A 25,795-nucleotide genomic window follows, 5' to 3' on the forward strand; every position below is an offset into this window, starting at 1 on the left:
CAAGCTTCTCCAGATCTCCCTTCACCAGCTCCCACAAGTGAGCTTATTGGGGGCCTACAGGAAAGCTGGGGAGGGAATTCTGACAAGGGCTTGTAGTGAGAAGAAGAGGGGTAATGGATTGAAACTGGCAGAGGGGAGATTTAGGTGAGACATTAGGAGGAAATTCTTCACTATCAGGATGGTGAGACCCTGGCCCAGGTTGCCCAGGGAAGCTGTGGCTGCCCCATCCCTGGAAGTGCTCAAGGCCAGGTTGGATGGGGCTTGGAGCAGCCTGGTCTGGTGGGAGGTGTCCCTGCCCATGCAGGGGGTTGGATCTGGATGATCTTCAAGGTCCCTTCCAACCCAAACCAGTCTGTGATTCTTACCACCAAAGCCTCTGTGGCTTGTAAAGGAAACAAAGGTGCATCAGTGGGCATGACAGCTGAATTAATCAAATTGGCCATCAGGAGATGACAGAGGAAAGTACCAACCTCAAGAAAGCACCAGAGAAGACACTTACCTGCTACAGCCCCAGGCCACGGAGCAGCACCCAGCTGTGAGAAGCCCCTGGACCTCCCCTGTCTTTGGGTGGTGCTGGTAGGAGCTGAGCACTCCCACCCATTCCAAGTGCAAGGATTTCTGGGAGGGATCTTGCTCTTTCCTGGCGTGTTGCATGTAAATGGTAAATGATTCAGGAAACGTGCTGCATGTGTCTGTGCTGCAGAACCTTGAGGGCTGAATTATTTTACTACTTTCAGTCCTAAAACATGACGAATTACACACACTGTCACTGCTCATCACACATTTTCTAACCACTGAATACATGCAGATTTTGCTCACATTTTTCATGACAATTTTAGCAAAGGGAAACATCTGTTTCCCCCCACCTTCCAAAGTACGTTGCATCTTCCAAGCTGCCACATGCCTTTGAAATTCCATGTTTAATCAATACCATCATCTCTTCCAGAAAAAGACCAGCACTCAGAGAAGCAGCCTTGCAACAACAACCACCCCCATCACACCAACTTGCATCTTTACATGTTTCCAGTTTTTCTCAAGAAAAGAGCAGCGTTGAAAACTCCACACCAAACCCAAGGATTTTGTTGCTCAAACAAAGAAACAAACAGCACAAATTCAGGAATACAAAATTTATTTCAAGCTTATAAAAGTATTCGACTGTCACAAAACACAAACTGTACTGAGTTCTCTTCATTAAGGTTTAGAAGAATGGTTATTACAGTCGGATCTCCCCAGACACACCATTTCAGCTCAGAGGCACCAAGTGATCACACCCAGCTCTTACCATTCAAAACACACTGGTACCTTGCAGACTGATGGCTTTTTAAATAGTCAAATATATTAGTGCAACCTCACTGCTTAGTACAGGATGAGGAATGGAACGACCTTTTAAGCCCTCAGCTCTCTTTCCAACCTGTCCCCTCCTGGTGACCAATGGCTGGGCTGCTACTGCCTGCAAGTGTCATGAAAAGCTTCAAGGGTTCGGAAATCCCTCCAGGTGGGGGGCAGACCATCCTGCAGAAACTTCCCGCAGCGCTGGCACGGAGCCTGGAACAGCTTTATGTAACTTCTTAACCAGGTCTGAAAGGAAAAAGGGAGAGAAATTAGGAAAATTGGGTATGGATGTTCCCCTTTGTCATCATTCTTGTCAAACAGCACCAGCAAGGACAGGGGATGTACCTTGGCGAGGCCCCAGCGAGGGACACGGTGATTTTATCAACAGAAACATGCCCAAGATTACAAGGTCACTGTGAAGCTGAATTCCCACTTTATTAATCATCTTTTGCTGTTTTAGTCACTTAAGCAGATTTGTTGATAGAAACTCCTGCACTCTGAGCAGGAGGGAGTCACAGCTAGAGAATCACGACAGAAGACAAGGACTGCAACACTCATATTTTTACTGGAATATAATTATTCCTGATGGGTACCTTCTTCCACTGAATATTGGTTTTCTCTTCCTGTGATCATCTATCACACCCCTGCTGCAATCCCAGTGCAACGGGCTGAAGATAGAAGGACTTTCACAGCAAGCTAACTAACTTCCTCTCTAATGCAATTTGAAGATCAATACTCATTGGTCATAAAAATACTGTACCATTTGAAATCTGATTACACCGAATTTTATATATATATATGGCTAGTGATGAACAACACAGAGCAAGCCTAGGTGTTCCCAGGTAAAATTCCCACTCCTAAAGTGAATTGTTCCTCTCGTCACCCATAGCAAAGAGCATTACACAACCCCATTCCCAACTCCAGGAGATGCACCACTAAAAAACCACCTAGACCAGCAGATTAATGCCATGAAGGATGCACATGAATCTTGTCATTTAAAGTCCTGTTGAATTATATCGATAAGAGAAAATTGTTCTCTGAAGAAGAGGTCAGCTGAGTTTATTGAAACAAATCCTTCCATCTTCATCAGAGCCTTCTCTATAGCAACCAAACCTTTGGCCGTCAATAACTCTCCTCCAAAAGAACTAGATCTTCTCTGGGTTTAGCAGAAAATATGGGGACAAGGGCAACAGAACACTACAAGTAAATTGCTGTTATTTACTTCAGCTTGGATGGGCTTCACTTGCACTACAGAGAAATCGAATTTTCTGAACCATCATACAAAACCCAGGTAAACGAAGTTAAATTGTGCACTTGAGACATCTGCTCAAAGTGAAAAAAAAGCCAAGCCCTGCGTTCTTCATTCCCATCAGAAAATGAAGGCTTCACCACATCCTGCCATGTGGATTGCACAGCTGACATGTGAGGGGACCAACGTATTGACACTTGAGCTGCACGTCTGGTTTTGCTTTGTTAGAAGTTTTAGCAGTGTTTTATCAAATCAATAAGGCAGGCCCATGGCTTAAACAAACCTGCTACCCGTTCTATTAAACATTCATTTTCAGAAACATGTTGAAACATGGATTTGACCACGAAGAGCTGCTTTCACCTTTTGAAAACCTATTTTTTTAAGATGCACTCCAAGAGAAGAGACCTTTCTAAATCTCTCACCTTAGCGGCCTTTTTATTAAATAAACAAACCAGCACAGCAGGTGAGAAAGTCTGACTGAGCTGAACTTACACAGTGGAAATTAAAGACATCAAAGACACAAGGCTACTGCACACACTTAAAGACTGGGAATGGCAAAATTAGATATTTGTCTTCAGAAGTCTCAGTTACATTGATCCAGGTGAAAGGATAAGGTAATGGAAGGGAAAAGTCTGGAGAGCAGAGAAAACTCTCCCAAAGGGCTCCAAGTGCAGCTGAGAGAACTGCAAGAACCTGCACTGCCAGAATTCATCTTACACACTCACCTGCTGGGTGAGCATATGCAGTTCCTCAGGAACAGAGCTGGGACTGAGAGTGGATACAGCAAAATGGACTTTTCCCAGTCATGTTCCTCCTTCCCATCCTTCTCCCATAACTCTTATCAATTCCCATACTGAGCAACTCTCACCCGCCTCAGCTGTAACACACTACCTGGAAGTTCCCTCTTCCTGGGGAACTCTGAGTGGGGCAGACTTTCTACATCCAGAACTCAGCTCCTTGCTCAGTGTGAACAGTGTGAAAGGGCTGGACCACAGCACAGATTTGGGCTGAGAGAGTTTTTCCAACTGTCTTTAGAGGTGACCCAGAGTAGCTTTGCAATTAGGAATCATCAAACAAATACTGAGACCTGGGACAGAAGAACTGAATACAGCTCAGTCTTCCAAACCCAATTACCCCAGGGAAATGCGAAGCAGCTCTTCATCCTTGTCCAGGTATCAAAGAATTACAACTGCTGCACCACTGCTTGATGTCACTCACTGAAAGCATGCTGCAATCTACCTGGAAAAAGGTATTTTCCAAAACACTTACCATGAAAGATCTGACCACCACATCTGGCATTTGAGGCAGCTGGTAGTGCAACAGAGCAGTGGTCGCATGATCTGTCACCTGCAGCAGAGCAAGGGAGAACATCCAGTTATTCATGCTGTATTTCACACCAAGCACTGTTCATCTGCAGGAAAACAGGATAAATTCCATGGGGAAGTAGCAAACCAAGGATTACACAACTGTGAAAACATTCTCCAAGTAATTTGGGGTAATTTTTAGTTAGCTTCCAGTCCCTTCTGCCAACTTCATACAAGAGTCATGAAGGAATCATGATAAATCACTCTGTGTGCACACAGGACACAACACTCTTTGGGAAGTTCACAAAGATCAAAGCTGATAGTGCTGGGAAAAGAACCTGGACTTGTAGCTCCTGTGAGCCAAGCAATGAGGAAAGGTGTCCAGCTCTGACCAACGTGCTTTGCTTTCCCACTGCCAACCCAGTTGTCAAAAGGAAAAAATAAAGACATTATGTACCACATAAAAGCATCCACAGTAAATAATTTGCCTAACTTTCAAATGCCCACAGCATCAGAGCACAACCTGTGCTCCTGTGATGAAATCCCAAGTATTCCATGAAATCAGAAACAAGCAAAGTCACTAAACAAATCATGTCATGGGAAAGCACTTTGGTTTTCTCTTAACGTGTTTCCATTTTTTCTCTGGTAATATTTATTTTTTAGATAATATATTCCTTTAATCTATGATTTGCTCAACAAAATGAGTAACATTGTCAAGAATGTACCTATTTAAATTCTGGAAGACTAATGTGTAAGAACAGTGGTTAAGACTTAAAAAAAAAACCACCCCAAAATCCAACCCCCAAAGTTTTGGTTTTAGGGGAAAAAAACAACACTTTCACAGCCAAAAAAACACCCCCCTTGTCCTTCTTTCAATTGGATGAAGTACTCTGAACTGAAACTGCATTTTTATAGAAAAAAGAGTATATTCTCTCCATTTTTTAATGGAAAAAACTTAAAGTATTTAACTCTTGTATAGTCCCATTTCAGGTTGCTTTTGTTGAACAAATAGGAATTGAGCTCTCAGTTTCATTTCCTCTGAAACCAGGAATCAATTAATATGATTATGGTTCATAAATACTTGCATTAGTAAAAGATTTCTGATTGAAAGCTTTTTAATTCCCCAGACAGAGCCATAACCCCACCTTACATCTGGGAATTACAGCTAGACAATACACACAAAAATGTATATTTATAATAACAAGAATAATTAAAAAAATAAAATCAGGAAAACCAACCAATGCTTTGAGATTTTTTTTTTTTTTGCTTTAAAAAAATAAAAATAAATCACTGCCATTTTTAAAAGATTCTGGAAGGGGCAAGTTTCTGACAGCTTTGATACAATTCACTACCAGTATTCAGCCTGTCAGGTTCCTCAGATGTTAGCACAGCCAACATCTTGCTGCTTCTCAGAAGTTCTAGGCTTGATGCAGAAATTCTTGGCTGGACTAACAAAGAACTCAAGGCAACACAACCCTGAGAGCTCTTTCACACATTGTAACTCATAAATCTATTCATGGTCCTCATTAGTAATATCAAAGCTTTCAACAGACTACCTGATTTTCTAGTTAATGATGAAATCGTATTTTCTAGTTTTAACCTGGAGAAGTTCAGCTCTTCTCAGGGCTTGTTTATGTATTTCCCATGGCTTGTCTACATACTAAAGTAAATGATGAGTAAGATAAAGTGTGAAATGGAATTACAATTGCTACTCCCAGCTAACTCCATTTGTCCCTGATTTGTACTTAGTCTAATTCAGCAATATGGATCGTGCTGAAGGATTCCAGCTTTCCCTGCAGAAAGAGAGTCTCAAGCTTGAAGCTATTCAGGGAGGTGAAACTGAAAGATCCATTCCTGAATAAATCCATGTATAGACAGGCTCTAATTCACACCACAAACTTCCTCCGCAGAGCACTACCTCACATCAGTCTGTCCTACACTCAATCCAGTTTTAAGTTCTAAGACAGTTTTAGAAGCAGATCCTGCTCCCCACCACTTGTGCACAACTCCAAAAGCAGCTCCCTTCAGCGTGAACAAGGACATGTGATTCTGACACTTGGAAGGGAAAACCTTTGGGACCCTGCACATGCTGGTGAGTTTGTAAAAATAACCAGAGAAGGGACCTCTCAGCCTTCTTGGGTCATTTATATGCTGGTTAACACCTTCATAAGTGACCTGGACGTTGGGATCAAGAGCACCCTGATGAAGATTGCTGATGACACCACGATGAGTTGAGATTCCGACTGGACACAAGAGATAAATTTTTCCCCAGGAGGACAATCAAACATTGGAATAGTTTCCCAAGGGAAGTGGTAGATTCCAATGGACAGCTTTAAGTCTCAGCTTGACAGTGTTGGCTGAGCCATCTCATATAAATTATAGTAGTACCTAGAAAGGTTGGACCAGATGATCCTTGAGGTCCCTTCCAACCTGGCATCCTATGATTCTATGATACGTAACCATATTAAAAATATATATATTAGAAATGACATGATGAACAGTGCATTCATAGCACAGCATCACTCAGATCAGTTGTTTCTTTTAAACACATCTCCTGTAGGGTGCAGAAATGACTCTGAGCCCTACTAGCTATGTGAATTTTTTGCTTTTAAGATGGTGCTTTTATAGGATAGTACCAGACATGTCAAAGCATAGAAAGCTCTGAAAATATTTATGAGCAGCCTCTCTCCTTCTGCTGTATTTCTACTTCTAACAAACTGTATTTTTTCCCCCCCCCTGAACAACAAAGTTGTTTTCTCTTGGCACAGGAAAAAGTTGCTTAAAAAAAAAATAAAAAAAAATACTGCTATTAACAAATGTAAATTGACTGGCCACTTTGGCAAAGTTGCACATATGCTGTTCCTATTGTAAAGTAAAGCTAATGAGATTCCACAGGGAGATAAAAGGCAGCCCAGAATTGCTAGAACACTAATAAATGGTTGCTGAATAAAAAGGAGATGATTTCTACCATAAGCAAGTGCCTGATAATGTGCTTCTAAAAAAGATTAAAGTGGGTGTCAAATCTGAGGAAGAGGAGCAGGGGAACGACCTCCCCCCCAAGCCAGGAAAGAAGAGAAAAGAGCTGGGCAAGTGAAGTGGCCAGAGAATGGGAGCAAATAAAGAGTTAAACCCCCAAGATAAAGAGGTGATGAGAGAAAGCAAAAACTGGCCAAGATTAAAAAAAAAAAGAAAAAAGAAAAGATCAATACCCAGCTTTACTAATGGCAATACGATTTCACAGCAAAGCAAAGCAAAACAAACTGCATATGCACCAGCTCACTTAAGGGACACACTTTTTCTTCCAGCCAAGTTGGAATCACAAACTAATGCATTCTGGGTGTAGGATGACATTTTGTACATTTATTTTATTAACGCCACTTTTATGGCTCTACCTGACCTACTGCTACATTATTGGTCACTTTCCAATTCTTCTACCTCTTCTGATATGGGAACATATTCCAAAGAGCACACATTGATTGGGATAGCTGTTGCTCTGGCCCTCAAAATAGATTTTTGAGAGATCTCGCAGAAAAGCTCAATATTTCACAGTTCATATATTGAAAAGCACTTGGAATTTTTGTTGGGAAAATAAGGCAAGACAAGGCAATCTCCTGAAGCATCATTTTGCTAAATAAAATAGCTACTGTTTAACTAAGCACTTTGAGACAGAGCAAGAAAGACTTCAAGTTACATGGAAAAAAACCACCAAGAACTCTGGCAAAGAGACTCAGAACAAGGAAACTTCCCTTCTTGCTAATTATATTGCCTGAGATATTATATTTATTCTCCTTTTTGCTTCCAAATTCAAGTTGACTATAACCATGTACTTTTTAAATGCATCTCTGCTCCCTCCTCAAGGGCACTGTGTACATCAGGAATACTAACCAAACTGATACTGGATCAAACCTAACCTTTCTGCAAATTAAATCCTATGGTCTTCTTACTTTTGATGAAGAACCAGGCCCCAGCAAGGGAGCAGGGAGACCTGGACTCCTGATCCCTGCTCAGTTTCTCTGCTTGGTAAATTAGAAAGAGCTCATGAGACCAACACCCAGAGATGAGCAGAAAACAAAATTCCTGTTATTTGCCTCAACCAAACTCACACCAGTCATTTCTAGGGCATTTCTTTACTGAAATGTGCTTTTCAAAGGTGACACATCCAAAAAATGGCATTATTGGGCCTTGACAACACTCATTAGTCAGATAGCATTCCCAAAGCTGAAAATTCATTAATGAACAAAAAACAAATTAAAAAAAGGCATGAAAACAAAACATCCCCTGAACAAGTGCTTCCTCTAACTGGAAGATGAAGCACAAAAGCCAAGACCTATGGTACAGCTTTGCTCCACCACTGACTAGGTATGTTCCATGGATGTGTGAAGCTATACCTGGCATAAAAACTAAACCACAAAAATACAAACATCACACAATTAAATTACAATAGTAGAAGAAGGAGAGAGCTTCAGTATCTCACTGCCAGTAAATTTGCTTTTCAAACGTAGGTGCAAAGCTTCCTTTAAGAGTCCTGACTTTCTCTGCCACTTAACTTACTGGCTCATTCCCTCCAGTACAGCATTGACAACTCCATCTAATATAAAGGGTTTCTCTAAATCCCCTGAAAGTTTTTAAATTATTATTTTTTTAAGCCCTGCTCAGTTCACAGCCTTAACAGCAGCCTGTGGCAATGAGTTTTGGAGGATGATCACAGCATGGAAAGCTGCAGCAGGGCCTTTGCTCACTTCCAAGGATTCCCATTACTCCATCTGCTCTCTGGAGGGAATCTGGTGCACAGAACCTGGTGCCCAAGAGGTGCTCAGAAGGAGCATGATAGATGGTGACTCTACAAACAGGCACTGCTGAGCTGCACACAATTCCTCCACACCCCTTTCCCCACTCCCAGTTCACTAAAGCACAACTGGAATTTTCTGAAGCACAGGATTTATCAGTTGTTTCCGGAGCTCAATAAGTGTTTAAGTTTTTATTTCACTTGTTCTGCTTATCTGGGCTGGGTCAGAGAGATTTGATTTCACCTAAACAGGGTTTTGAACAGAGCCAAGAACTGATCATGCAAAGGAGCAAACGTGCAGGTGACCCTGGAAGAGTCCATCTCCTCTCCTTGAGCAGACAGCATCAATAGCCCCAGATCTGTCTCATGCATGAATTCATCCTGCATGTGATTTTATTCTGAGATTATTGACACGAATACATCTTAATACATTACAATATTTATGTGCCCTTGTAGTGGGGAAAATCCTCCTCCCAGTTCCACCCCCTTGGGATCTCAGAGCTCACAAACAGCTGGGGAGAAAAAGAGCTTCTCAAAATTTAGGTGAAAATGAACCTTGATAAAAAGAGTATTGAGCCAAAACAAGACCAGCTGAGAGACCATTTAGGTGAATTAGAATAAGAATAGGAGTCTGAGAGAAGAAAGAAAGATATGAGTTTAAAGCCTACGCATAGGACTCAAACAGCCAAACTGATCATACTACACAGCACAACCAGCTATGCTGCTCTTAACTGAGCTGCCTGATAAATTTATGTTTGACACCATCTCTCATTTTGATCCGCTCCTGGCAGTTCCACTATTCCATCTATTTGCCTCTTTTTTGCATGCAAACTGAACCATTCTCTACTTTATATCTATATATACGAATCTTCTGCACAATGACCTGTAACACTGCAGCCCTCTTCTTCCCACCAAGGCCTAAAGCCCCCAAATATTTCTATATTTCCTGTCCTGTTCCTCCTCTTGCACTAGTGGATCAAGAGATGCAAGGTGTTAAAATAAGGAGGTTTAAGATCAAAACAATTGCCTTTCCTGTGGAGTTTAAATGTCAGACCAACGTGGAAGTCTGAAAAACCTTTTCTTAGCTCCTTCTGCATTTGCCCTTTCAGCCTTCCTTCTCTTATTTCTCAGGTCCATTCTCTGAATCTAACCCTGCTGGTGGATTCAATGCCTATAAAGCTTATTCACCCCAGGACCAGATTCAAGGAGTCTCCAGGGAACTCAGAAAATGACTGTACACTTTACCAGTAATGGGCCCTCGGGAAGCCTGTCCCCCATCAAATTACACACACTCGGGTATTCTGCCTAATCAGAAGGAGAAAGAAAAGGCTGCTGAAACAGCCAATGTTTGCAAACAAAAAGTCAGGACAAATTTAGCTTTGTTTGACAGGGTTAGATTGAAGATCAGAGGTCTCTGGTCCTTAACCTAGAAAGCCACACTGCAACCCTGTGAGAATTTGACAGGCCTGCAGCTACCATGGGCAGGCAGCTTGTGAGCTCCAGGTGTTGTTGCATTATCACTGAAGACAGAGTTGGAAAGCTCAGTCCAGCTTTTAAAGAGAAACAGCCCTGTCCTTCAGAGGGACAATTTGATTTCACAGGGTTCAAGGCAGCAGAGCTGAAAGGGCCACTCAGCCTCCTCGCTGGGAGCAGCTACTCATTCACGTTTTTCCTTCTCAGGACAGCACTTCCACGTGGTGCTCCTGGTGACTGCCACGAGAAACCCACTTCAGGAGCATTCAGGTGTGCTCTGACACATTTACTGATGACTTTTCAATGGCACAAAACCAGTTGTTCTGAAGATACTGCAGTACAGATCCTAGACTAGTAACAGAGTATAATAATTTCTCCAACACTATTTTATCTATTTCCTTTATTTTGCCATGGCTAAATCACTGTTCCTGGGTATTGTAAATGGGTACATGCCCAGCTACAGAGAATAAAGAGAAAACCAAACAGTACCACAGAGAGAAAGCCTCCCATGCTGAACCACAGTATTTTCCATTGTCTGTTGAAAAACTTGACTTAGGTCCTAGCCTGAACTTCTTTAACTGTCAGCTCAATAGTACAAAATCTATTGATTAGAAAGTACCACCACCTTGCATTTTTATCACCTTTCTCTTGCAAGACACTGAGAGTCCCATGCAACCAATTCAGCAATAGCTCCTGTGAAGTCAGCAAGTATTACCCCAGCTGAAGGGATGTGGAAAACTGATCCAAAGAGAGATTAAAATGCCCAAGGTAACACTGAGCTGGGAACAAAATGCATAAAACTACTATAAAAAAAATGCAGACAGCTGTTCAAGTGGTTACAGGCAGTCTCCTGCAGTCTTCTCTTTCTGTTTTGTGGGGTTTTTTTTAGTAAATATTAATGCATTTGATATTACTTAGAGAGAGGGAGTTGGAGAACAGAAACTTAATATTTAGGTGACATCACATTGTTTTAAAGAATTAGGAGGAGAATAAAGACTCTCATATATCCATGATGCAGCCACACAGCTGCAGTGAGAGGGACAATTCATGTTTTCTTACTGACCTTTTCCACTTTTGGTCTGAAGGCCATTCCCTGGATCTGCAGAAAAATGTACAGACCTACATTCCTCTCCCTCATGCCCTAAATTCAGACTACATTTAATCTCCCCTGTTACCCTGCACATATACAATTAAAATTGAATAATCAAAACTTCAAGATTTATTATAATTTTGGCACAAACAATGGCAATATGACTTAACCCTTACCAGGTATTCTAAACGAAAACATACCAGCAGACTCTGTTAGTCCCAAAAGAGCTCACAAGAGAACACACACACAGGGAAATCCAGATGATGCTCTTAATTACAGAGCCTTACATTTATTAGATTCTAAAAATTACTTAAAAGCATGCTGATAAAGAAGTTGCTAAGATTTATGCTGGTTTACTTCCTGCTGTATTACCCTACTTGACAGTACAGATTTTTTGAGGAAGAAAAAAAAAAGAAAGAAAAATATTTAATCCACTAATCTCTGAGGTGAAGAATCAACTGCAGCAAAATTTTGCTTTAATGCTAAAGCAGAGATGGAGAGCAAGCAGCCTCCCCAAAAGCTGTCCTTTCATCTCTAGCAGGTTAATATCATAGGTCAAACATCTTCCCATCTGAAATCCTGGAAGGAAGATGCACGAATGCAGCTGATATGCCACATTTTGACCCCTGCTTTCATGCCCTTTTGAGTCCCTGACCCCCATTTGTTACCCAGCCTCCAGAAGCAGATGAAAGGAAACCAACTCAAGCGCCTCGAGCTGTGGCTTGAAGGTAAGGAAATCAGAATTTAAACCCAGATCAATCAGGACTTACAGCATTTTGACAACATGCCTTCAAAGAGAAATCTTTTCTGCCCTCCCTGGAAAACAGCAAAATATAGATCTTTGTTAAATACTCTTCTTTATATAGTTTTATACTTATTGCTTCCTTTCTTTTGTTGGTCTTTTCTTACTTTCTGGGATGGCAGTCATGTCACTAAGGCACTCCTTTTGCTTAACACCCTCGTAGGAAGAGCAACAGGCAGAAAAGAGCATCATGGAGAAAATTTCCAAGCTCGTTTTGGGATTTAAGTTCTACTGATTTATTAAACTCACGCCCTCAGGAGAGGAGGGCAACCAAAACCAGTGAGAACAACACAACAAAATCCAAATGAACCCGAAACAGTCCTTCCTCCCCCAAAAGATTTAAACTAAGGAAGATTCCTCATGAAATGTTAAGAATAGAGGAGTATAATCTCCAGTTTCCTACTCCAAACCATGGACTGGAACTGTGATGGGAAATAAATCCAACTTAAGTAACGGCAGAAGTGACCACCTTTTCTACTCAGTTTTCTATTACTACAGATGATTGTTTGGTCTCTGCAAGTTGTGATGACAAAGGAATAAATTCTGAATTATTTTACATAAGAGCCTAGACATTTAAAATAAAACTCTGCATATCTCCTATGCACAGTATTTAGAGAGAAATTATTTGAGACTTACCTTTTGAAAAACTTGATAGTTGGATTTAGACCATATGTCAAGCTACAGTGGGGGAAAAATAAATAAATATATATATTACTGCATGTGATTATGGAGAAAAGGAAAATAAGCAGCTGTTCAAATTAAAAGAGCAGGCAAACAGATCTATGGAGACACATTTCTCAGTTCACTGTTTTGAGCCACTGCCTCTACCTGTTGCAATCCAAGACAGGGAATGAATATTTCAGATTTCCTTTGTACTGCAATGAAGAATGAACATAGTTCATCACAGTTGCAAGTTAAAAAATATTTATATACAAGACTTGTGGAATTAACACATTCTCTTTAAAAGAAAGGAAAATATTAATTTGTATAGGGTGGTGGCTGATCTGTGGAAAATGCTCATCAGCTTCAGTCTGTTTCTAAAATGAGGGCATTTTTATTAAGTTGATGCTTGTCTGGTGTCTGAATAAGTGATTCAGTTACAAACGACACAAAGAACGTTTAGCTAAATTAAGTCCAAGCACTGGTCTACTGGGGCTGAATAAAACATCCCTTAGGAAACTGCATTTACATTTGCAGACAAAAATCACACTAAAAGAGATTTAAGGTTGTAGTAACTGTGCACATCCATGACTTAAATGTGTGCTCAATTAAATACAAACTCCAAGAACACAACTGAATTAAGTTTTATTAGCCTCAGAGACCAGAAGGTTAAGGCTGTCCTGGTTAAACAATCAAATGGTTGCTAAATCACACATTAATCACACATTAAGCAATTTCAAATGACATGCTAATGCTCTTTTAACCTAGCCCTGTGGAATATCTTGTATTCTGTCAAGGAGAATCATCAGGGAAAACCAAGAGGAACTTCCACCAATCTCAGATTTGCAGATTACTTATTTTTTTTTTCCTACAGATCCAACTACTCAACAATTCCATATGCACAAAACTTGTCACAGGAAAAATGTCTGATACAGCATCAGCCTCTGGGATCATAGTCTAAACAAAACAAAATCTTTTGAGTGAATTTATGAAGCAGGTACAGCTCCTCTAGTGCTTGGTAACATGGCTGGACAAACATCTTCCCACACTGGTGGCTTATCTGCTTTACTATTAGGCACAACTGATAATTTTAATTCTGTGTTCGGTGCCCACAAGTCCTAGCTGAAATAAAGGAAGTCATAGGAAGTGAGTAAAACATACTAGAGGGGGGTGAAGGATGAGAGGGAGAAGGATGCTGAGCCCAAGAAATTAATTCAGATTGCTAAAAACATTCAGGATGCTACAAGTTCCCACTCTTTTAGGAGCAATGCTGTTAAGTGGCTCTCTTCTAACTACTGGTACAGAAGTGACTCTTGTGTCCCCAGACCTCAGTCTGGACAGGAGGTGATCTCAAAGACTTTAAAAATCACTTCAGGATTTTGTGGCTTAGTACTGCTGACCTTGTCATAAGACAAAAGGGAGCTGATGTCTTGATGCCTTTTGAGGGTTAGATGAAGACAGAAGTACCCTGAGGCACATTCCTCCAAACCTTGGTACATTTACTGGTTCTCAGGGTGGGATCAAGAACCTGTGTGACACCAACAACACTCACACTGTAGAGTCCACCAGCAGCAGTTCAGCCTGGACTTTGACCTGAGCTTGATTTACAGTGTACTAATAGACCAGAGCCTGTCAGGAAGGAAGGATTGCATTAGAAAAGTCTACGTTTGAAAATAAAATATTAATGTGCATTAAAAAAAAAAAGTTTTAATGTAACTCAAAGCTTTCTTTGACTGCAGAGTTGCTATAATTGGAATGTACATATGGTTTTGCTAATCTCTAGTGATCAAACCAAGTATGTGATCCCTTCTAGTTAGACCCAAGATCTAAAAAAAACAAAATCCCAACAAAAAACCATCCACTTCAGATGCTGCATTAAGATGAGTCCAACAGATTCAGCATGTTCATTAGTTGGCATGAAGACTGAAAAGCTGAAAAAGTAATGAGTGTCTGTCTTACAGACAGGATGCTATCCAAGTTGACCAAAAAGAGAAAAAAGAGAAAAAGCTAAAAATCCCCCCCCCCAACCACAGGCATACATCCTAAATGACTGCCCACCTTTCCCCCTGAAACAGAGGATTAAGGCAGAGGCAGATTGAAGAATGCATCGTTATAGGTCTATTATTCTTCAACTTTTCACTTTCAATCAAGACACACATTTATAACTAAAAAACTGCTGAAAGCACAATTTCAGGGCATCCTCTGCATGCGAATTAAACTGGGGCTTTTTTTTTTTCCCAATGCCCCCACTCTCCACACCCACCCCCCAGCATAAGTAACAAGAGGCCATTTTCTGAAGGTCGTCTGAACGATTTCAAAGGCGATAACAAATCAGAATGTTCCCTGCATCCAATATCAAACAGGTCTGGTGCCAACATTTATTAGAGAAATCGGATTCAACCCCCCTCTCACCCAAACACACACACATCCAGCTTTGAAGTGGAAAGAATGCAGGGATCAGAAATTACCCGAGAGACAGCTCTGGCTGTCTTTGAAGCTTTCCTTTGATACTACTATTTCTTTTCCTCTCTTACGCTAGGAGGCTAAAAGCTGCCTTTTCTTATTGATATGGGGTAATTAATGAAGCCACAGCATTAACATAACCCAGGTTCCTTAACGTGGTAATTCAGTGGAGGCTCTTCTGTTTCTTAAGTCTAAGGGATGCAAAAATAAGAATCTGGTGAGGCAGCAATGCTAAGTACCCACTCTAAATATGCCCTGTCAAGGTGGTTCTTGGTCTCTCCATCCAAAGCAAAGCAGAGCAGCACTTTGCCAAAAAATCCCAATACGCTTTTATTTCTCTTGGCAGACCAGGGCTACTAATGGCTGAGCTGACAATAAGCCTGCCCTGCAAGGGTGAGCTGCATTGCTTCATTTATTTAGGAATCAGAACAACACGAGTAATTAATTACTATCCGTGGTTAAATTCCAGTGCACAATGAGAATGCCAGAGTTTGAAATTCAGGGTGGCACGCTGCCATCACTGAAACCACAGGGCTAATTAAAATGCAGCAGTGTGTGGTGGATGCAATGGGCTAGTACAGTAAGCAAGAGAGACTGCAGAGCTATCAGCATCCAGAACCCAGGACATGACAGAGGCTGCCAGATCTCACCTATTGTTTTTGCAAAGTGCCACCAAAAATGTCTAAGTTATGCAGCTGGCAACCTGGCAAAGACATATTCTGCAGGGTTTGTGAATAATTCACTAGAGAAGTACATGAAGCACTTAAGAAATGCAATGACTCTTCGTCTGTATAAGCAAAGCTTGAAAATAAATCCCAGAATGTAGTGTCTTTACTCACTGGAAGCTTAAGACTTTTATTTCTTCACTTTAGTTTTGAAAGTATTTAAGTCTCTGAGAGGGAGTACCCAATTTAACTAGACTCCAGTACAGCAGAAACCACGTGAAGCTTTAATGTAAGTACCTGTCAACCTACAAAGCACAAGATACAAGCAGACAGCAAGCTAAAGCCACCCAGATAATGCAATGTCAGCTTTCCTGTGTAATGCTAGCATGCCACCATGCACAGTTCCACAACTAGGAAAAACAACCATACTTGGATTATTTCTAGACTTGCCTGACTCACGGACCAGAGGAGTATCGACGCCTCTGCTGTTTGCACTTGCTGCTTCCCTTGTTCTTCCCAGGAATGCAACATTTGTTAAAACAGTTGTACTTTCAGAGATAAATGATGACTCCCCTGATCCACAAGCAAATCACTGGCCTCTGCTGTGCACAGTCCATTTTTCACTTACTGTCTGTGTGATCACTCAGCCTCTTGCCGATGGCCATTTCTTCTATTGCTGAATACCACTGAATATATATTTTTTTTGCCCCAAACGCTTCTCTACCTGGAGAAATGCCCCCCCTGAATTTCACTTTTGTTCCTTAAAGGGCTTTATGACTTGTGCAGTTAGGAGGATGACTCAATAGATCCTCATTCAGCTATTTAAGCGTAAAGAAGCACAACTTTCCCAGTGTCCTTTCTACAACACGGATTCCAGAAAAGACAGGAGCTTCAAAACTGCCATATTGTGTGATACCACCTACTTAATCTTATTGCTGCTGTTTACAAATATTAAATGCTTCCAAGGAATACACAAGCTAACCCCTAAAGCAGTAATTACTGTGTAAATTGTTCACTGGAAAAACTACCACCTCCTACTGTGACTCCGAGGGTTCTCCATATTTTTGTTATCTAGTAAAGATGATACTCGCTGATGCCCTTTTCCATACTCTTTTGTGTCTCTTCTGAACTCCAGTGCATTTTTCTTTCTATCAGGCTAGAAACTGAGAAGCTCAGATAGTATGGTATGGTGAAACCTCACTGGAGTACATTCCCAACAGCATTTGTTGTGACAGGGAAGGAATTGGAATGGACTATGTTTGCAATTGACTGTAATCGCTCATTCCCAGCAGGCACAATAAGTAAAGCGAATCATTGCAAGAACACAATCTTATTCTTATTCTCCAATTACCAGTGTAGTTAATTAGTGAAAAGGAGGGAGCTCACTATTTGTCAATATGTGCTCCAGTTGGCAAAACTAGCAAGCTACGCATTTTTCTCAATCCTCCAAGCCAAGTTTACTCATGATTTAAGTAGGTGCAACTCCAATTCTACTTAAGGCCAATGAAATGTTCCTCTTTATACTTAAAACACAGACCTTCAGGTTTGGGATGGCCCAACGGAATAGCTAAGTGCCACATAAAGGTCACAGGTTCATGCAGCTTTGTGGGAGCAGTCACATAACTTAGCTTTGGACACAGAAAGCTAAATTGGTAGAAAACAGACTCCCCTGAAGACTGGCTTAGAGCAAGAAAATCAGCCAGGTGTTAGCACTGATGCTCTGGAGAAGCTGAACTGCTCCCCACTGACAGCAGACAAAGGTTAGTGCCCCGTACCCAAAGCTGGCCTTGGTGATTCCTGCTCTCCCCCTGGCAGCAAATGATGACAGAGAAATGGTATAAGGCTCTCAAGAGAGTTAACCTGGAGCTAAACCCAGACCCAGCACCAGATGCTGAGTTTCACAAAGGAGCTCTTATCCTCAGCTTTTCAGCACATACAGCATTATTACATTTCGAGGGAGCTTCAAAGAAAACTGGATTCATCAGAGAAAATGAGCACACCCAAACGAAGTGTGACACAGGAATCCATCAAGCACTGTCTCTGCTCTTTAGGCAGACTATCATTTCACTCCCGAGCAGAACTTGGGGTGAAGAGGGGCTGCTGCCATAGGTCTGTATTTATATGCTAATATACAGGGAGAGCCGAGCAGCTGCTTCTGCAGTAAAGTGGTATTTAAACCTGAGTATCTGCAGATCAAAATCAGACAGTTTTTTATTTTACTGCTTCTTAAGCCAGTCCAGGGAGGATCTCACACCTGGGAAATGCAGCTGTGCCATTTCCTTCAACAGATCAGCTCCTGGCCTTTTCTAGAGAATGGAGGGTCAGACTCAGAGCCACTGAACTCTGGGTCAGTACACAACATGCTTCTGTGTGCTAAGCCACAGTTCTCACTTTTGAAAGGAAAAAAAAGTCTCACCTAATTACGACATGGCCTGTGGGTGCCAAGTACTCATCTCAATATAACAAACTTTTTTATTTTAATGGGCTTCATAATCAGTAGAGAAAACTCCAGAGAGAAGATGTGAAACATGGAGGTGTTTAGTACTGTTACTGGCAAAGGAGAATCCTGGTGGATGTCTCAGTAAGAGAGACCATTCCACCCTGAAAAGCCAAAGAGGCTGAGCCGAAGGCCGTCAGGTCCCATTAGCATCTTCTGATGTGCTAAGGAGAACCATATGCAGCGTGTGCAGTCGGGTGGAATCTGAGGGTTCAAGCAGGGTGAATCGTTCAAAAATCACTTGTGGAAACAGGTAACACTTGATTTAATAGCTGCTGTTCAAGATGTGCTATTACTGACAAGCAAATTATTGAGGACCACCTACCAATAATTCACATAGTTACGTTTATCAAGTTGAGCTTAAAACTGGCCCAAGATTTCCCAGTGGTTCTGAGAAAAGAGAAATCTGAACCTTGGGCTATTGATGTGCTGGTAAACTGAAAAAATCTTTTCTCAGTAGACATTATTAACGAGGCAACGGGGGTCTAAGGTGATAAATTAGAAATTCAAGCAAGGGCTTCAGAGCTTAAAAAGAAGTCAGACATTTGGGTATGAAAAAACCAAGCAAAGCATGATAAATTTAAACCTGAGAATTTTGCAAAACATCCAAAGACTTTAGACAGTTTTATATTTCAAGCATACTCGAGATGGGATTCCTGTTCTGTCATTTAAATGCCAGGTAAAATTCAAATGGAATGTTTCTGGATACACAATAACACACCTTGCCATCTTCAGTGTAGACGTTTTCATTGTAGCCCTTCACTATTGTCCGGTCAATGAAGAGGCTCCTCATCACCATGATCACTTTTAACACTTTTCCTAAGGTAACCTGTGAAAAACAGGAGAAGGACAAACACAAGCTGAAGGAGGGAGAGTCGATGGTGTCTGAATTCACAAGACCATCAAGTGAACAGCTTAAGTTGATACTATTTCTGCTCTCAATATTTTATAGACAAATCAAAATAAAAGATCTAAAACCACTCTGTGTTATGAGGAAGAGACAGACTATAAAGTGCAGAACAAACAAGAATTCATTTGCAACTGAAAATGTATGAATTCACAGAATTCCCTTGTGTAGACATGACACTGCCAAGCAACCCTCTCAATTTTATTAACACCACAACTCAATAACTTGTCAAAAACAATAAGCAAATGTGATTATTTCTGATGTGCTTGATATTCTCCAATGTAAGTCCACTTAGAGAAAAATAATTTTAAAGAAGAATCCTCCTCCTCCTCTAAGGCTAGCTTTTAAAATCATATCATGAGTTTAATGGAACACATTTTAGATCCAAGCAAAATGTAAAATTATTTAAGAGGAAACTATGGCTAAAAAGTAAAACTGTTACAATTTCAAAGGTCTAATTTTCTTCTGTGAAACTGGTAAAGTGTAGAGAATAAAACAGTATAATGGAAAATATATAGGGTCAGTCAGAGTATAGCAACAGAAATAAACCTAAATTATATTATTGACAAAAAAAAACAATAATGAAGGCATTTTAATCTAAAAATCAATTTACATTTCAAAGATGAACTTGCACTTCAATATTGTTAAGATGTGTGCCTAATAATAATTCTCTTTCTGTTTTGCTACACATACTATACAGTTTTTTCTCACCCACAAAAGCATAAAACTGAGATTAAAAAAGAAACAATTAGTTCACATTAATATTTCCCAACCAGCAGCAGCTCATTTTCCACTGTGTGTTCCAACATTTTGTCCAGTATAGATTAACCCAGGCTAGAACAATTGTGTTTTTATTGCTAACCTCAGCAGACAAGCCCACACCCTCCCCCCAAAAAATCAGTCAATATGCATCTTCATTAATTTGTTACATGTTTTTCCCTTTTAACTCCTGCTAATGACTCCTATCTACCACTTTGTTTCTTCTAGCTGAGTATCCTTAACCTGATGCTGACTAACTAAGAAACTAACAGGTAAATCAACTCTGAAGGGCCAAGATGCTTTTCCCCCAAGGAGGATGATGGAAAACCTGGCACAAAGACTCCATCTCAAAGCTGGAGGAGGGTTAGGAGGGGAAATGGTGGTAGCAAAGGGGTGACAATATGGAACTCTGCAGACCAATTACCCAAACTACTGTGAATATTGCTTATTATTATCACTATAAAGCAGGACAGAGTTACAAAACCTGAAGAGAACTGATGACAACTCTGTGGCATGGGACATGGAGAAAGGAACTTTAGAAGAGAAGAGTCTATGTAACAGGGAAGAACAAGCTGACAGCAAGGGAAACAAGAAGGGCATAAAGAGTTAATGACAGACTTCAAGACAGACTGCTAGGTATAATTTTGCAAGAACATGAAGAGTAAAAGCAGGTCAAAAGAACACATACTGTGTAATCAGACCTAGTTGGTCTGCAAATATAGTTATTTCACCACCTACCACTGTATAGACTAAATTAAAAATATAAAATCATGACCCAGAGGTGCCCCATCTATGATGCTGATCATCCACTGAAATCAGACAGTTTGGTCCTAACTGCTAAGATGAGGAAACGGAGTCACTTTGTAAAGTCAGCACATTCAGAGTTAACAGCTTTTTATTTATTTTTCTACCTTAGTTGGACTGGCACTTTGCTAGGATACAGGTCTACTGAGAGAACTGACTCTTACAACTTCACACTAGGCATCATTCATATAGTAAAATTAAAGCGACGAAAAGAAGATATTTTAGACAAAAAGAAATCTTCAGAATGGGAGAGCAAAAAGGCTGCCCTCCAAACACCCAGATCCAGCCTGACGTGTCATATTTTTTATCTCCATTGCCTTCACAAACTTTAGTGAATGCTCACTTCTTCTCCTAAGTTCTGCATTCATGGTACCTCACATTGTTGCTAGGTGGAGAAAGAAAGGATGAAGTTTATCTGAAGCCTGTGTGGGATGTTCCTGAAAATCCTCAGAGTGAACAGTGGAACATAACAAGCTGAAAAATCCCGTTTGGCACTCTAGTTTGCTTCAATATACTTATTCTGGCCTTAAACCTCCCCACACTGGCACAAATGCTTTCAGAATGTTTCTGCATTAGCTCACTGCCTTTTCCCAGATCATCTGTTTTCATACCCTTCCAATGATTCATGCCACAGTTTCAGAACCCGCCACAGCTACCCAGACCCCAGCTACCATCCATCACCCAATGCTTAAAGGTCAAATTCTGCAGACTGGTCCAGGACAGCAGCCTCAATCATCTACTTCTAATGTCAAAAAACCAGGATTACACTGTCTCTTGCATGTGTAAGGAGCTGTGTAAAACCATCCTTAGATGGGTGAGCTCCCTGAGGAAGGCACTGTTGTTGCAATCTCAATTCACACAACGGGTTGCACAAGGAGGTCCCCTCCCAGAGCAAGAGCACCCAGGTGCCATGGTAATACAAGTGACCCATAGAATACATTGCAACTTTGGGTTTAGCACAGAAAACTTTCCTATTGTGTGTCACTCTAGTTTAGACATGGGATTCCTGCAGGTTTTACACCAGCTGGAAGAGAGACTGGGATTTCCACAACATTTTTGCAGGACCGTATCATTAGTTAACCCTGACAGAAGCAAAAATTTTGTAGAACTAAGCGTAGCTCAGAGAAATTATAGTTCATCATTTTAACAGCACTGAAAGAATGAGGCTAGTACTACAAAGAATGAACAACAGCCTGTCACTAGATTGGAGGATGCTGTTAAGATTTGGAAGCCAAAAGTATGCTCCACAGCTATTTTCAGGGTAAAGCACATTCCTTGTTGTACACACTAAATGGGATACCCTTCATTTTTGCCTCTAATAGTCAAGACTTGTCACTGTTCTCAGGACTTAATGTTTTTGTTCACCACAGTTGTATTTTTACAAATTGTGTTTTCCAGCAAACCATTTTCTTTCAATGCCTGTTCAACTTGAAGTCCACGTTCAGGAAAGATCTATGTACAGAATATAATTTACACTTATCATCATACAACTGGGCCCCTACAGGTCACTTGAAAGAAGGTAATAAAAAACTAATGGTTTTGGCAAAAAAGGAATTGATAGTTCTACTCTGAGCTCCAGCAGTGCAGGTCTCTCCTTCTGGAGGTCAAGACTCACCCAGATGGTCCCTATTTAACGGTCACTAAAATGTCCCTGAATTTCCACAGGTATCAACTGCAAGAAACCTTCCGTTATACTGAAAAGGTACCTTTCAATTGCAACAAAAAGGCAACAATTTCCCTTCTAAGCCAACTTTCCCTATTAAATTTCAACTTCTTCTGTCGATATCCTGTTAAGACAGCACTTGGCTTTTTCATATTTTGCCTGAAGGAGAGATGCCAACTCGTCCTTGATGGAGAAAATTTTAATTCAAATCAATACGTGTACAAGGTCACTTTAAAATTCAATTAATATGAATGAAAAAATATGCCCCACAGTTCTGTGTGCTGAAAACGGAACAGTTGCAAGTTAAATATTTCTGTACCTTCTGTTTTTGGTCTGTGTAATAACAATGTACTTCAAACTTCCTTTTAACTAGACTAAATTCAGACAGTGAAGTTATTCATAAATCCCCTGCTTCCTAAAATGGCAAGCTCCAGAAGAAGGTAGGACAGGCAGTTGATTGAAATCTGCAATATTATGCAGCTTTTTCTGACAAAGATACAGAAAATAATAAAAAAAATCTTCTTGAAATATCCCAGTTTTAAAAATATTTTGTCTATCACCAAGATAATTCTCAAAGAGCATATGACAGACACTGTGTGCCAAGAAAGGGGGAGGGGGAAACAGAACAAGCAGTGAGAATGGTTTAGATAATTTCTGGCTGAAAAAGTTCCCATTTAACATCACTTGTAATTGGAAAAGAAATAATTACCTCTCTTAATAAGTCAGAAACAGAGTTAAAATTAGTTTACAAAATGAAAAGGATCAAAATTAATTTACCATGCCAGAATTTCTGCCTGGAGGAAATAGCTTGAAATGCCCTCCTTTAATTTTTCCTCCACACATGGAAAGCCCCTTTATAAACAATTTTTTAAGTTGCATTAACAAACATTCTTTCTTCAAGTTTATTTAAAAGTGAGATGTCAGGAACACATACACTGACAACAGCAAGCTCCACCACTTTGCAAAAAAATTCCCAAAGCTCCCTATTTCCTCTCAGCATCCCAGGGAATTTGCTGCTGATATGAGCTGCAGATGCTCTGCAATGCAGAGCTCAAAGAAAGAAAACACTGTTTTCAGTTAACATGGGCACCTCCCTGGCTTGTATAAAAAGGGCCACAAGTTTGTAGGCGTTTTTTATTCACTTTAGAAAACAAAAAGGCAACATCAAAGCAGAGATGTAGCCAAGCTGTACATATTTCCAGCAAAAGGCCAGACACCTGCTCCTTGCCACAGTGCCAGCCCTAAGCTTGTCCTCCCACTCATGCATCGATCTTACTCATCATGCAATGCCTGGAAATCATAGTTTCATGTACTGACAAAATAAGGTTTTGTATAAAAAAGTAAAATAAATAAATAAAAATCCCACCTAGACTTCCAGAGAGCTGGGTTTCTTCCCTATGTCTCATCTGCTGCTGGTATGAATGCTGTGCTTTCCCTCACATGCTCATTATTCTTTAATGATGCCTATTTGTAAATAGCAAGATAAGATGCAATTAAGCCATTAGAGTCTAAATAAATAAACATACTAATTAGGTTTCGTACAAGGATTCCTTTTGCTATATGAGGGCTGGAATTTACCTTTCATTAGTCCAACCTAATAGCAATAGTGCAAGATAAGAAGTCAACATAAATGAAGGACTTTAAATGATTTTGCCACATGAGGGATGAGCTGGTGATCCTCTTCCCTGGTAACATGGCATCTTCTCTCAGCAAGATGAACAAACTGGCACAGAATATTGTTCAAAGGTGAAGAGACAGATTTTGCCAGTGGCCAGTCACGTTTGGGGAAGGGTCACCCTAGTCCAGCATTACTACAGATAATGAGATGGACTCGTCTCTTTTCCCATTCTAAATTATAACACAGCAGGCATTTTACAGAGATTAAAATTATGTCTGATCTTGCAGAATCCATGGAGAATAACACAGATGTGTGACCCTTTGGGACTGGGGCACAGGAACCCTGAGGAGGGAACAAGGCTGAGGAAATTTCTCCCTGGTGTTTCTCTCCTTTTTCTCCCCTTGTTCAGTTTCCCTTCAAAAGACCCTTTCTCATCTTCCTCTTCCAATGTGCCTAAAACAGATGTGTAAGCCACCAAATGTGATCACCAGATCCTACAGGAAAGCTGGGGAGGGATTTTTACAAGGGTTTGTAGTGAGAGGACAAGGGAGAACGGATTAAAACTGGAAGAGGGGAGATTTAGGTTAGATATTAGAAATAAATTATTTCCTGTGAGGGTAGTGAGACACTGGAACAAGTTGCCCAGGGAAGTTGTGGCTGCCCCATCCCTGGAAGTGTTCAAGGACAGGCTGGATGGGGCTCTGAGAAACCTGGTCTGGTGGGAGGTGTCCCTGCCCATGCAGGGGGTTGGATCTAGGTGGTCCTTAAGGTCCCTTCCACCCCAAACTAGTCTGTGATTCTACAGTTCTATGAACCTGACTACCTCTCTCCATTGCCTGCTGTGCCCTGGTTTCCTAACGAATCCCCAGACTGGTGAGGAGGGACACTTGCGCTGCTGAGCACTGTGAAGAAGAGAGATTGTTTTGAAAAGAACAGCACTGTTTCCAATCAAGGATGACATCAGCACTAATTTCAACTGACTTAGCAAATTTCCCCCTTGCTTCCCTCCAGTTCTTCAAGATCAGGGTCTCTTGAACAAAAAAATCTGTTTGCTGGCCTTTCTTGATGGGCAAATAATAAATTTCAGAATCCGTTTCCCCAACAAAAATAATCACAACTTAATGTAAAACACTAATAAAAAAAAATGAGGCAGAAGAAATTATTCTATTTTAGTGAACAGATGTCTAGCTTACTTGCAGTTAATCCAACCCACTTCCATACAATCAGACTGATTAAAATGCCTGGAACAAGAATTGAAAGTTGAAATGAAAATGTGTCTGATTTTATGGGGAATTAATAAAATTGTTTAAAAACATGTTTTACATTTTTATATGAGAGATCTATTAAAAATCTAGACATCAATATAAACTTTGAAAATTTATAAACAAAAAAATTGTAAGATATTATGAAAAGAAGTCATTATTTCTGCAATGAGCTCTGGTTTGGCAGAAACAATTCAATTATTTAAATGGTAAGTCTGTTATATATATATAATTACAAACCAGCTCAAACTACAGAAAACTATTCAATTATATGTAAAAATATTTACCCAGTTTGTAACTTGCATAGTAGTGATTTTATCTAGCTTAACAAATTGGGGAGACAGGTTATTTTAGGCAAATCAGTTCCCAGGTGAAGACAAGAAAATCAGTTACTCCACCTGACTAGGACTGGGTAAGTACTGACAACATCAAGTCAGTCATATTTGTCAACTGGAAAAGCT

At 40.5% G+C, this 25,795-nt stretch overlaps 1 protein-coding gene across 3 annotated transcripts in view; it reads right to left on the reverse strand.

The window, feature by feature from the left end:
* Positions 1-1,112: 1,112 nt before the first annotated feature.
* Positions 1,113-25,795, reverse strand: part of MED27 (mediator complex subunit 27) — an 88,357-nt gene continuing 63,674 nt past the window's right edge. The window contains exons 5-9 of one of the 3 annotated variants that reach the window (XM_051636751.1): positions 19,043-19,150; positions 12,673-12,714; positions 12,005-12,050; positions 3,851-3,928; positions 1,113-1,578 (exon numbers count right to left, since the gene is read on the reverse strand). In XM_051636751.1, the coding sequence (XP_051492711.1) occupies positions 1,472-1,578; positions 3,851-3,928; positions 12,005-12,050; positions 12,673-12,714; positions 19,043-19,150 (381 nt within the window). In that variant the 3' untranslated portion in view covers positions 1,113-1,471. The remainder of the gene's footprint in view (positions 1,579-3,850; positions 3,929-12,004; positions 12,051-12,672; positions 12,715-19,042; positions 19,151-25,795) is intronic. The other 2 variants (XM_051636752.1, XM_051636753.1) reach the window with 2 other exon arrangements.

Source organism: Apus apus, chromosome 19 (genome assembly GCF_020740795.1).
Source record: "Apus apus isolate bApuApu2 chromosome 19, bApuApu2.pri.cur, whole genome shotgun sequence".
NCBI lineage: Eukaryota > Metazoa > Chordata > Aves > Apodiformes > Apodidae > Apus > Apus apus.